Raw genomic sequence first — 15,089 nt, 5'->3', positions numbered from 1 at the left:
AAAGGAAAGACGTCTTACTGAAGAGACCCCATCCACATGTGGGTGTTTATCTAAATCCCGTTCTATACAGATCTGCATCACAAATGAGGTTTTTGCAATTTGAAGAAAGGCATTATCCCTTGCAGGTGATGATAGATGGATAAAGACATTCAAAAAAGCTTTTAAAGATACCTGAGTGGTTCTGCATTTTAATACCATGAACCAATAGCAACATTATCAGGAATTTTCCATCTTCACACAAACATAGAATAACACTGTGCCGCCTCGATTTGTTCATAATCCCTAGGTCAAAATGCCTGGATCCGAGATGTGCAGGGAAGGCAAAATCTCAGCTGGGAGTTTTAAAATGAGTTTCAGTGAAGCTTACCAGTCTAAGAGATCAAAGAATATGCTGTCAAAAGACTAGTTTTGCATGGAATTACCTTCCAAAATATTAAACAGCTTGCTTGTCAAGTCAAAAGTTTTGATATGAAGAAAGACATCTATATTATCTCTAGTCTTATTACCTCTCTATAGGAGCACCACTCCTAAATATGAATATTGAAGGTAAGCAATTTACAGCTTCTCTGTCTGCCAACTTTTACTTATAGACCACTTGAATAATGGAAATAGGCTGCTAGTGGTAGAGTATAAAACAGTTCTTTCTCTCTATGTGGGTTGACTCTGCCACCTTCACTTTGCTGACAGAAATCGGGGGCTTTCTGATGCTGAGGTCCCTGATTTTGATAACACACACAACATACACTAGAATGTTACAAGCTACTTTGGAATTACACTTAGCTTTACGCTGCTGTACCATCTGTGACTATAATCTTCCAGGGTTATAGATTCATGCATACTGGCAGCAGACCTGACTTAAGAAGTTCTGGATAGCCCAGCCAGCAGCAGATTCTCAGCACTGCAACTGAACTGTGGGACCAGCCTGAAAAACAGTTCTCTGGAAAGAGCTGGTGAAAAATTAACCTCCAAAAAATCAAAGAGAAGAAAACTACTTCACACCACTGAAGTTGATGTCTTATAAAACTGCATGTAGGACAGTCTGCTTGCCTGATCCTTCTTGGGTCTGATGAAAAAGAACTGCAGTGATGATTTGTAAGTGGAGGAGGCAACTGGAAAAAAGGTCAGGAGACTTCTGAAATGAGGGACAACTAGTTCAAAACCATTAAACAGGACCCATCTTCTCCATGGAACCCACAAGATAAAAGCCTGAAAACTGCCACAATGTCATGCCCAAGCAGCAGCCAAGCACCACAGAGTAGCTCACTCCCTCACCAGTGGTACCAGGGAGAGAATTAGAAAAATAAAAGCTGGAAAACTTGTGTGTTGAGATAAAAGCACTTTAATAGGTAAAGCAGGAGCTGTGCACACAAACAAAGCACAACAAGGAATGAACTCATCACATTCCATGGGCAGGCAGGTGTTCAGCCATCTCCAGGAGAGCCCCATCAGGACTTGGAATGACAAACACCACCACTCCAAATGTCACCCCCTTCCTCCTTCTTTCCCCCTCTTGATGCGCTGAGCATGATGTCAGATGGTCTGGAGCACCCCTTTGGCCAGTTTGGGTGACATGTTCTGGCTGTGTCTCCTCCCAGCCCCCCAGGCACCCTCACCAGTGTGGAGCATGAAAAGCAGCAAAGGCCTTGGCTCTGTGTGAGCCCTGCCCATCAACAACACAAACATCTCTCTGTTCTGAACACTGTGTTCAGCACAAATCCAAAACACAGCCCCACACCAGCCACCAAAAGCCTCTACACCAACAAAAACCAGCACACCCAATCTCCTCATTATCCACATCTCCAAAGTTATTACATGCTTGTAAGACTGCCTGTTCCCAGATTCCTTATCCCATGTGCACACTTTGTTCCATGATCAGACTTACTCCTGTTACATATGGCAGCAGAAAGGTGGGAACTATAGTTTGGGAGAGCCTCTATAAAAGTCTGGCATCTGCTGACTGAAATTTTGTCTACATATATGTGTTCTTACAATCTTTATAGGCCTACCATTGTAAAGTACAGCCAGGATATATGGTTGGACAGACAGAGTAATATTAAAGGAATATTCACAGACAAGTATATGTAAAATTTCAAGAGGTTAGAAGTACTAGTGGGAAGATTTGTTTTTAACATTTAAAATTACATTTTACTCACTTGTAATGTTATTTTTCTGCACTTCACTATTGAAACATTAAATTATCCTTCAGCTGTCTACTTAGATTTGACCATTTTATACTCCACATCAAAGCTGTCACACAGCAATTGTATTTTGATTGCAAAGAGCAAGCTCTTTTTTTTTTTCCCAAGAAACAGACTGACAAAGATAAAACAGTGAATTTTTCTGGGCCGGACTTCCATCCAGCTGTCCCCAAATACAATATAAGCATTACAGAAAGCTGTCTGTTCACTATTACTCTGAATGACTTAGAGCAATTACAAATACCCTTCAGTATCACTTGTCAACATTCTTTCTTTGGCAGGTTTTATTAAGAGCTACATAAGATCACTGTGTTATCAATCGTAACTTGTACAATTCAGAGACCCTTTTAATCAGTTGGAAACTGTTGTATGGTTTCTACAGAAAATCCTGGAGATATGGCATGAAGCATAAAACTGCATTTCTAATGCATCTGTTTGTTACTGAGTAACAGCCAAATAAACAGTAAAATTCAGTTCTCTGTGATTATCTTATAAGCAAAGCTTAAAACATTTCAAGAAGATGGAGAAAAGATGCCTAGGAATTAATTTTTACATTACCACTGAAAAGTCATATAATGCATTTTTCTATGTATCTAAGATAGGGTTGACAGTTTTGTGAAGCTTTATAAATTTCCTGAGAATTAGCACCCTAGGAAGAGCACCTCTCAGACCAACTTTAAAGCAGGAAATATTGCAGTCACTTGTATGTCCCTCACATAAATCATCAATACTTAACCATGAAAGGATGCAAGCTCCAGCTGCTTGTCTCAATGCATACTCAAATTCTATCTCGCAACTGAACCTTTTATACACATCTGACCAGCAAAACATCTACCTGCCCTCACTCTTTGGCTTTCAGCTAAGCATCTAAATAGGACAACAGAACTGTGGTGTTTCTCCATTTACCAATACAGTACATGTAAACAGGGATTACCAAGTGCTTAGGTACTGTAACAACCATGGAAACATCTCACATAATTTCTTATGAGCAATTCAACCACTGACCTCTGTTACTGTTTGAGAGTCACATCATAAAGAGCCACGTGTAATTAAAGATCTGTCAAATTACCGGTGCAGCATTACCTGTTACAACATGACTTCAAAAAGAAACCTAGTGTCATAGTGGTGGTGACAGACCATAGCCCCTACTGAATAAAAAACATATCAGGACCTCTTTTGGCATGATCCCTTCCACTGTTAAGTTCCCTCTTGTTGCAGAACTCAGGATCAATTACAAAGGCCCAAACTCACACACTATTTGGAAACAGTTTCTCAAGATTTATCTAAGCTCCCCAGAGAGACAGCAATAGCTGCAGAAACTTTAGACAAGGGTCTCCAGAGTGCACTTCTAAGTTCTTTTGTGCACTTGTCCCATCCCTCCTGCTCCCACTTCAGGACTGAACTGGCCATTACTCACAAAAGCAGAACAACGTGCAGCAGCGCCAAACACTCCAAGAAGAAAAAGCAACTGGATTTTTCTAAACTAAAAGGTTGCCCAAGTTTAATTTCAGTAAGCAGTAGCATATGACAAGGAACATATTTTTTAGTCGAACAGTGGGAGTTGTTTTAGCTTAATACACTTCCTGAAGTGTGCTATCACTATGACAAATATGCATCTTCACGAGGACAGCTTTGTTAGAAGTGTTACTGATAAGAATCAGACAGAGTGACAGAAATTGCAGTCTTCACAGAGCTGATCCTGAATCTGGAAATGTTATGGTTTAAATACATAAGCAGATGGCAATTAAATAAATTAGAAGAAAAGGAGAATTCACATACAACAAGAGAGAACAGAGAAAGCAAGTTTAGCAGTACCTACCAAAGATCTCCACCAAATTTTAATTAAGCGATTCTTTCAATGTCCATATACCATTTTAAGAAGCTTGCTAGCACCCAGAAAGCAAGGTGGGGCAAGGGGGAAATGCACAATGGTAATTCACTTGTTTAAATTAAAGTTGCTCAGCCATCTTAATATTTTCATCGTTACACTGAAAATCATGGGTTTCCATAATGTAAAAATGAAGTTGCTTCAGGCATGAAACTGCAAACGTAGCATAATTCATTGTGTTAGGATATTTTTCAGTTACAATATCCTTAGCAAAAGCAATAAAAGGTGAGCACATACATCCCTTTGAATTTCAGTAGCTTACAGAAACTAGCTAGTACAGGTGGAAGGTTTATAACTAAGCCAGCAGAATCTAGCCAGCAGCAATAGGTTTATTCAGCTCAGTAGCTATACATCTTCTCACATCTTTTGTATGAACAGAAATCTCTGGCCTACTTAAGTCCCACTTTAATGTGTTACAATCTTTTCAAGGCACTGTAATAATCTCTTGAAAGAAACTTTGTGTGCTCTGTGCTGATACATGAAAATGTATCTTCTTTACATCTGTATCTATAGGGGTTTTTTTACAGTTCATAAATAAGATGTGAAAGCTCATTTTTAAACATCTACATAAAGATTTTTAGCTGCTTCTAATACTCAGGATATTTTCAGTAAGCAGTAACTTTTTTCTAACTCTGACTGCACCAGTAATGCACACCTTTTAGATTTACTAGGAAGAACATTAATTAGATTATTTTGAGTGAATGTGTGTGTGTGTGTACTTCCCTCATCTATTTTCTTTATGGCACAAGGTTCATAGTGAAGAAGAATGCTCTTAGTAGGGACAATTATGGAGTTTTCATGATGTTGGCATTACATTATGTGTGAATAGGTAACATTTTAGAGTACATATATTCTTATTTCAAAACAAGCAAAAGAAAATAAGCAAAGCCAAATACAAATCGGTTTCAGTGAGGCAGTGGGCAAAGTGCTTTATCATCAGTTTTGCCTAGTGAAACTTCTGTTTCTCAATGTAATATATTTGCTGCCCTCAAATCAGCATCTAATGGAAAATGAACTTAGTCACAATACCATCTGGAGAGCGTAACGAACTACCCCAAAGGAGCATAATGCTTCTAAAACTGAAAACATGGAGAGTTAACAGGAACACTTCTTCAGTGCTGCAGGAGGGGAAGAAAAGAAAACAAAAAACCAAAACCCAATTGTTCTTCTTCTCACTCACTTTTAGCAATGATATTGATATGAAAAATAAATAATAAATTCACACACTCCTAAAGGTCCCAATAATGAGCATGAAACTGATGGTAGGATTTTTGAAATTGCTATGAAAACAGTTGCTACCTATGCAAAAGGAACAACACAATGCAAGTATTTTTTGTTAAAATCTCTTTTTAGTCTTTCTGCATGGAAGTTTTCATGCCAGCCATTCAGAGACTTTGAATAAGTGACATAAGGTACAGATTAGCTCTGAAACTAAACATCCTAAATCAGTCTGCTAACTCTTCAAACAGCAGGCTTACCCCCTAAGAGGAGGAAGGCAAGGAGTTATGCAAACCCTAACAGCTCTAAGTGCCTCCAGTGAGGGAGAGATGCAGGAGAAATATAGCCTTTTAAGGCTTTCTTGCCTGTCTTGACCAAGGAAATAGGCTACAGTATGACTTTCAGGCTGAATAAAATTGTGCTTCTGAAACATGACTCTGAACAGACTTCTGAAATAAGACTATGAACATTGTCATAACATTACCTCTTCCAGGGCTGGAGATCCAATACAGCAACTATAGGGGTCAGCAAGCAAAACACCAGGCAGGGCAAAAACTGGTACAGAACACATTTTCAGACAGGAATGGAAAAACAGATTCCATTGCATTGATTTTTATTTCCTCTTAGACTCATTTGAACTTGTTTCTGAGTCTGGCCAGAAACTGAGCTGTCTTCACTTTTCAAATCAAATGTGGGAAGCCAAAAAACACAATCCTGAATGAGAAGAAAATACTAGTGGAAGTTATTGCTGCTGCTGCTGCTAGTGAAGTATGTAAAACTTCTCAATCAATTCACACTAAAAATTCTTAAAAAAATAATAGAATTGACCTGTACTCAAACTGCACATGTTAAACAAAAAGTCTGAGTGAACTGTGTCAGTGTTTGATGTGAACAGTCCTATAATCTGTCTTTTCTTTTTTTTTTCTCACCAAATCACTTTGATTTTTCTGAGTTTCGCTCTTCAGGACATCCTCTACTTCACACGTTAAGATAGAAAAAACAGAAGTCACCATAGTATCCTTGTTTACCCTCCTTCCATTTGAAACTGTAAGGTCAAATGAAAACTGGAACCTTTATGAATTGAACTTGAAGTTATTTCAAGTTTTTCATAAGACTATGAATCAAAATTACACATAGGCAAGTCAGCAGTAAACTTTCCTATTTACTCAAATACTGTCATTATGAACACATTAGTCCATTACATATTATTCCATTAGCTCTGTTTGTAAATATACAGTTCTTTTGAAGGTGCTGTTTAAATAATGCCCAGTGTATAAGACTACATAGGGGGACTACCATCCCACTAAGTCAACAACAGCCATTTCCTTTTCTACCACAGGACAACATACTTGAGTAGATTGTGCAACACTTCTGTCCTATTTTAGATATACATGGTATCAGGTTTCTACCTCAATTCTCAGAGAAAAGGCCATTACTTTCTCCTTGGTACTTAATTGATGTAGATGAACAGCATTACCTACTTCATTCAAACTAAATGCTATAGGTACAATTTTCAAAAGAAAAAAATTCATGGTTTAGCAGATTCTACTGCAATACAATCTTCCTGAACATTGCCCAAGGATTTACACATCCCTCTTCTTGAGCAGCATCTAAATCTACCACAGTATCCTCAGTGATATCATTTATCTTTTATCCAAACCCTTTTGTATTTGTTTTCCTGCCATGCAGCTCTGAGCTTTGCATGGTAACTTTCATAGTCTCACATCATGCACAGAAAGTAACCCTCACAGTATCCTAATGACATATAGACCCTGTCCTATAATAAAAACTACCATCCATGCTGCCTATACAAACATGAAGTTCATTGTGGACCAAAGACCAAAGCTTTTCCTAGACATGCTCCTTTAAACTAAAGCTACAGTTACTGGTATAAAAGATCTCAGCTTCTGGTCAGTCTCTGATGAACCCTCTTGACTCTCTAACAGGTTATTAAAACTGTTCTGTAGTCTCTATTAAAAATAAAATTAGTTCAAAAGCTGGACATGGTCAACCAGGTATGAGAGCTCTGCTCAGGCAAGTGAAAGGAACTATAATGAAAACTACTTCTGTCACAGCTATGTGAAAAGTATTTTTGATTCATTTGCTTTTAGGCATTTAACCATCTCATACCAGGTAGAAGTTCACAGTTTTCTGATGATTCCCATAATTTCTATGGGGTTTCTGTGTGTCAAAGATCTTATCCCATTTCATAAATCCTACAGAAGTATTCACTTCATCTTTTATTAATCTAAAAATCAGAGATCAAATTTAAACTATCCAGATTAGTTTCCTCTCGGCATAGCCAAAAGAGATACCTTTACTGGTACCTTCTCAGCCAAGATTTCTCCTAACTCACGATAAAATGAATCATTTTCTGAAGGCATCTGTGTTTCTCACAAGGTAGAGAACTAAGAATAGACATTGCTGAAATTCAGTGCACCCACTTCTACACTGGTACTAACTGTTCAAATTACATATACTGAAGAGCAGCTTGGGAAGAATCTATTTACATTCAGATAAAGGATTCTCCTGGCTCAAAAGCAGCCCTGACATTTCCAGGGAATCTCCCACAATCCCAGATCCTATTACCCTCTCATCATAGTATCACTCTCAGCTGGTTTCTTTTTTACTTTTTTCTTCTTTTCTTTTTTGTTTTTAATTACTCATTTAAAAGCCAAGCTGATTTACCCAAGTAGCCAGGGGGGACACTGTCAGACTTGGTCACCTTCTTTTTACTATGGACTGACTGAATTGCTACTGGCAATAATACTCCTGGACACTTTCTTTATCTGAGAGGTATGGCTTCTATTCGTGTCACAGTTAAGAGGGAAGGGAAATCACAACATAATGAAAACATTCCATTCAGAACAGGATTATTTCCACCAGGGCCCATTCATCTTTATTCTATATAAGGCTACTTTATTCCCATGCATAACTTTTCCCATCTTCTGCAAACAATATCAGACTTGCTATGCTAATGCAACAGAGAGAGATCAGGTACCCTTGAACAAACTTCCAGAACCTGTTAGAATGCCCACTGTGAGCCATATTAAACTTAATAATGGAAATAATTGGTTTATCATTTGAAATCGTTTAGAGCAATATAGCAAGTCCTAAGTGATGACTGTTTTTTCCCTTCTTTGTTAACATTATACTATGGATTGATTTCCTATGTGGTTTGTTTCAGTTTAGTAATTCACAGTTCCTTTTCTATATCAAAGCATTGTTCTGAGAAAATACATTGCTTTTCCCTATGGTTGGAGCTGCAATTTTTTCTTCTGGTGTCCTGACCAGTTTCTGTTTTGAAGTGCTCACAGCTTAGAAATTAAAAAAAAAAGAAAAAAAAAAAAAAGCCCTCGCATGCCAAAAGCACACCCAAAGGGAAGAAGTGACACAGTTTCTCTGCGTAGGAATGATCTGTATCAACAAATAGTCCTCCATTATGTCCAGAAGCATTATGTTTTCTTCAAGTAGTTGGTCAAAAAAAATAGCAGGCTTCAACTGTGCTGCCTAAAATGGGTGATAGCCCCAACTGAGATGCTCAAAGCTATCAGAAAGCAAGAAATCCATGTGAAACAGTCAGGCATGGGCCAGCCATGTCCCAGCAGAATCTCATCTGAAAGCTAGCAGGACAGTAGCTAAGAGTTCTCACGATACACCATGGCATTTAATAGTATCAGTTAATTCTGTTTAGGCACATGAATCACGTTTTTAGTGCCTGCTCTCCCACCCTTCTCCATTCCAGAAGTACTAATTAATGCTTTAATTTTATAGACAGAGAAGAAAAAACAAGCTATCTTGCTTGGTGTACAGTAATTTCAGTTCAGAGCTGGTCAGGTGGCAGGAAGCCTCACCCTGCTAGAGAGAAAGCAAAGGGTAGAACTGTGAAACTTGCAGCATAACTTCAGCAGAGAATGCAGGCAACAACGTGGAGGCTCACCCTACAAGGAGCAGCAGAAACAGGAGGAAGGAACAAAGGGGAAGAAAGTAGTAGAACAAAAATGCTGATGGAGATGACAAGCAGGGCAGAAGGCAACATTCATTGCAATGAATAGGTTAGGAGCATGTCCAAGAGTCAAGCTAATAGTAAAGCACTTAAATCAAAAGGAACAGTCAATCACTAGCGCTCACAGCAAGCCAGCTGGCTAACACAACAACAACATCTCTGCACTTTTTCTCTGGGTCTGCAATGACTCACACTGCATGAGGCAGCAGCAGCAGTTCTCTCTCACCAAAATGTTCACTGTCAACCATGAGGGAATGGAACAAGGTTACATGAGTTTCTCTTAAAAATCAGAATGGAAACATTCCCTGCTAAACTTCTTCATTCTAATGCGCGAGTTATTATCTACCTCATAAGAAAGAGTTTAAATTCTTCACTGACATACTTTAAAAAGCGAATCATCCAAAAATACTGCATGAGCAAATGTTAATGGTCAAGTCTTGTCTTCCATTGTGCAGCATGTTCACTAAATCCCTCGGAAAATCATTTTCTGAGACCTTGCATTCACAATTTCAAAGTGTTTTATGCAGCATAATGAAAACAAAACCATAAAATTTTTGTATGAAGCAGGTAATTAGTACCCCAACTACAACTGTAAAGGAAAAAAATCCCACCAAACAATAACCACATAAAATATATCAGATGGAACTCCAAAGTTTACTATACAGCAAATCTAGAGAAAAGGACTTTCTGAAGTCGGAAAATATATTTCCCTTAGGGGTGCTGGTGGAGGAGAGGCTGGACATGAGCCTATCTGGGCTGTATCAAAAGCGGTGCGACCAGCAGGGTGAGGGACAGGATTCTGTCACTCTACTCCACTCTCATGTGACCCCACATGAAGTGGAGTCTTGGTTGGAAAAGCCAGTCAGCCCCTCCACCTCAAACCATTTACAACTAAAGAATCACAGCTGTCCACATGGCAAGAGGGCTTGATTACATTTTCATTCCCCATAGTGTGACTCTCACCTTTGAAGCCTCTCTTTTAAGGTGGTTTTTCAGTTTTGTTTTTTTCTTTTTAAATTTCTAAGCTCTGTGCACATCAAAACAGCAACTGGTCAGGGCTTCAGGGGGAAAAATTCAAGACCTTTCGATTCTCAAAGACCCTCATAAGAAAAAGCTGTATGCATACAAAGCAGTTTTTTGTGCAATGCAACAACAGGATTAAAAATAACTATATGATATAAATACATTAATATTTTGTATTCAGTAGCCATAAGAATATAATTAAAAAGCCTTCTGCATATCTTTTTAGATTTCATAAAATTCCATAGTTTATCTACGCACCACTTTAATCAATGTTTACAATGATAGTATTATAGTCTTGGAAAAATCTAGGTTTTGTTTAAAAGACATGATTTATTTTTCATAAATTCATATAAAAATTATTGTTTTGAAACATTACACAAGCACTTTCCATTTCAGAATATGAACTGGACAGTAGGAAAAAAAAGCTACATGCTAAGTAGAAATTTTAACTGTGGAAATTGTTAATTCCAGTTAGAGAAATTCCCAATTAACATTCATTATCAGAATTCACATCAATTGGAAAACAAATTTACTTCTCCAGTGCATTCAGAAGGCAGTACAAACCATATAAGATGTAAAAAACCTTAGCCACAGCCATATGATTGCATGCAAGCACAGCAAGAAAGCCTGGCCACCACCAGTCAGGTAGTCAGGAGCAACAGGAGGAACTGGTTCCTGTAGAGAACACTGGCTGATGCATTATAAACTCAAGTAAGGAGAGCTGGTTACAAATACCTTGGAAATGGACCTCAATGACTCAGAAGTGAAAAAATGAACAAAGATCTTTCTGATACATCTAAAGGGCTAAATGTCCTCAGATACTCCTACCACATAGAGAGCTCAAATGGATAACCACATAGATGACAAAGTGCTTTGCCAAGGGTGGCAGGCCCTTTGTCCAGGGAGATCACCTGTAGTTCCAAACCTAACACACACAGACAGCCCCACAGACACCACTGACACTAAAAATGTCTCACTCAATAGCCGGTACAGCACCTCCATAGTCAACTGGTCAGTATTTCAACAAAATTATTTTGTAAACATAAACTTGCTTTCAAAAAAATAATTACACTGGGTTTCTTCTTGTTTCTTCTTGTTAGAACTGAAAAGTATGTGAAACAATTTGAAAAAAAAAATCTGTTTGAAACAGAACATTTTCCATAAAACTGTTGACATTAAAAAGCTTTCCAAAGTACATTCTTCATTTTTCACTCCCACTTTCACATTTAGAAGTGAAATTAAAGACTTCTGAAATGCCCTGCTGAAGAAAACATGCTCATTTTTCTTAAAACCATAATAAAGTACTCAATCCTTTGCAGTGCTGACAGCAGTAAATCAGATGCGTCTTAAGCTTTTGGAGAGCCCAGGTGCATTTTTAGTATCAACACATCTACATGCTTTTTCCACTGCTGTTGTTAATGCTCTTTTGTCTTTTCAGTTGGGAAATTCTTCAATACTACTGCAATATCCCTATCATAGACAGATTACATTATTACCATTTTTAGTCCTTCTCTATTCACCCATCAGATTACTGTCCCTAACCTTCTAAACTTTGAATTTTTTTACAAGTTTAAAGCAAAAATAAAAATTCAGCATTTTTTCAGGTTAAAGACACGAGCACATGCTTAAACTTAGCAATCAGTGCTTGGTTGAACTGTAACAAATACACCTGTATTAATATGCAAATAAAATTCTTAAAAATATTTACATAACTGAGTTTAAAAATTTTTCGTCCTATATTTGCATTAAATAAATTCAACCTTACTATATTATAAAAAATTATTCTCTATAGTAATTATTTTCTTGTACCACTACTGAATGGCTAAAGTCTGCACATAGTATTTCCTATTAACAATTTTACTGCAAATATTTGATGAAAAAATACAACTTTACTTGTGACTATTCTTCCCGTTCTGTTCCAAAAAGATCCAAACTGGAATATATTAACTTACAATGAGATATTTTTTTAAAGATATGCCACAGCACAGTGACAATGGATATAGCATGTTGGTTTTAAAGACCATATGTTCAAGTTCCGAAAGAAACTCTGAAGCAGATACAGTTACTAGCACTGCTGCCAGCTGGCATTCTCAATAAACTACCTGAAGTAACAAGGGATGTTTAGATGATCTTTAAGATCCCTTTCAACTGAAACCATTCGATGTTCATCTTTTCTATTCAACAAGTTCTTGATTATATTTTCTCCCTCTAAATTTTTGGCCCCTGTAAGCCTAGTACTTCCTTTACAAAGCATTAGTAACATGCTTGAAGACATAAATGAAAGTATACGTAGAAAGTTTGTCTACACTTAAATAGCCCATATGCTTGTTTAACACATCTGCATATTTCTCTAGGAGAACACTGCCTGTAACCTGTTATTAAAGGACACCAAGAAATAAATGCCACAACATACCTATAAAAATATTCATGCAATAACCTCATCTAGAAGCATCAATTACATTATCTATCTCCTACACCATTAGCTGTAAGTCCAATAAACATACTCAGCAGGCAAGGGATTTAATGAAATAAACCCTGACTTCCTGGGAGGATCACCTGTGGTTCCAACTCTAATACCTCTGATCAAATACATGCTCCCTTCCTGCTGCTGAGCAATAGGCTTTTCTGAATCTTTATCAAACATGCTCCAAAGGAGGGAGGGCGTAATACTGTGGAAAGTATTTAAATGAGTAGGAGACCAACTGATTGTGGTGAAAGGGAGGATGAGAAGAAGTTATTTTTTTTAAATTACAGACATTTATGGGGTTTGCATTTAAAAGGTCACAGTAAAACAAAATCACTGCAATTTTTTCAACCAACAACAAGACAATAAGCTTCTCTACTAATCATCATTAATAAGCCATATGAGCCATAAAATCAAAAAATAAAAAAACAAGCACACAGTCTTGCACTGCTACAGGTTGCCAGTTTCCATAAATATTTTCGCTTCTGTTCCCCATAAGGCTGAGGCACCAAAGTACAAGTATTACAGAACAAACATCTTCCAGTGGCTATCTCATAGGAGTAAGGACCAAAACTGACAACAACAAAAAAACAAATAAAAACCCAGCCCACTTATCAGTGAAAGGTCTCAGGTTCTCTACCCATTGTCTAACAAATGTAACTACTGACTGCTTCCTGCTCCTTTCATTTCCAGGCTAGAGAAATCATAGTTTGGTTTCCCTTCCTCCACAGGGAAAAATTTCTTACTTACTGATCCTCTTAAATTAACCCAAACATGTAACTTGAAAGCCAATACATTACATTCCTTTAGCTGACTTAATCCCTCATTTCTGGGTTAACTTCACATTCTCTGGGAAATCTTACCCAATTTTGGCAGGGAATAGGGCACTTTAAAATAATCTTCATAAAACTCAATGAGTCTCCTTGTAATATTTAGAGCATAGTCCCCTGATCCTCTTCGGATTGCATCAGGCCTTGCATATAACCGTACCTGTTAAAAAACAAAGCAAAAGTCCAATTTCAGCATCTGCCTTTTAAACCTATCCTACCAGAAGAAGTGAATGAATTACTCTAAGGTTGCTATGAGGTGGCAGGATTGTTCCCTTAAAGCCAAATATGATTGTCATACATTTGTCAAGTCATATCATAGTTGAAAATCAGAACTACTTAAAGTTAAAAAGTTCAGAAGTCACAATCTCCTACTTATTTGTATTGCCAAGTAAAAAACTTGCACTCCTTATATCAAAATAAGTATTTGAAGAAAATACATGTGTTTGTTAGAGATATGATGGAAGAGTGGATTAGTATAATGGTTCTCTGCCTACACTGAATGTAGGCAGGATGCAATGACTCAGTAGGAGAGATGTTCATGGTTTGTTAAAGACACATTATATCAAGCCCTGAAAATATCAGTAGACTGTGAAGAAAAAAAAACAATCGTTCTCTTTTCTCTTCTCCAGCAGTGACACCATTACCCTGGATGAGCTATGGGAAGACTGCAAAACAACCATTTCTAAGCTTATTCATGTACACAAACAATTAACATTCCTGAAACTTCCATGACTGCTTCAGGCCTCTGTTTCCAGAAAGCAGTAAATTAAAGCTGTTTGTATAAGCCACAGACTGCTCTGTTCAGTATAACACAGCTCACACATTTCAATACCTGGAGTGAACCGAGTGAACAGAACTCACCTCCATAATTCAGCATTCAAGTGTGACCCTGATCAGGGAGGTAGCAGAAATTACTGCCAGGTTATTACCTCTTCCCTGTCCTAACAGTCTGTAGCAATTCCTTCATGCAAAGATGACACAGAGCCTACAATTGCTAATCAAGAAGGGGATAGAAAGGAGAACCGCTTTTCATTCTCTCTCCTCATACCCTGCCTGATGGAAGCAGTGTGTGCTTTGTCCCTGGTGACTGTGGCAGAAGGTCTCTCCCTGCAGTTCATAATGATCTGATGTAAATGAGACTCTCCTAAATGTCAACCCTAATAAAACAATATCTGACTCGCCAGTACTTTCTGTGGCAGGATTAAATCCCAGCCAGGGTTCCAAGGAAAGCAGTAACGCAGAAATCAGAAAGTATCAATGCAAACTTGAAGGAGAAATATCAGCTTTGGAATGTTTCTAAATGCTCTATTCTGGATTAAGAAAAGCCAATGGGATTTTTGGCTTCAGTGAAAGTATTACCAAGTATTGCTTTACTGCTCTTTTCCTGAAGCAGTTCAGCTATCCAAGTGGAAACCAGATATCAAGCCTAAGCACAGTGTACCTGTCAATTCTCTTTTAACCC

At 37.8% G+C, this 15,089-nt stretch overlaps 1 protein-coding gene across 1 annotated transcript in view; it reads right to left on the bottom strand.

Moving 5' to 3' along the window:
• The window catches only part of TRHDE (thyrotropin releasing hormone degrading enzyme), a gene marked incomplete at its 5' end in the record, with an annotated part of 202,012 nt that overhangs the window by 149,519 nt on the left and 37,404 nt on the right, over positions 1 to 15,089 (bottom strand). The window contains one exon of the mRNA XM_084206037.1: positions 13,661 to 13,787. Coding sequence (XP_084062163.1) covers positions 13,661 to 13,787 — 127 coding nt within the window. The remainder of the gene's footprint in view (positions 1 to 13,660; positions 13,788 to 15,089) is intronic.

This window comes from Fringilla coelebs (genome assembly GCF_963513975.1).
Source record: "Fringilla coelebs genome assembly, chromosome: 5".
In the NCBI taxonomy this organism is placed as follows: Eukaryota; Metazoa; Chordata; class Aves; order Passeriformes; family Fringillidae; genus Fringilla; species Fringilla coelebs.
This window is presented reverse-complemented; position numbering and strand designations above follow the sequence as displayed.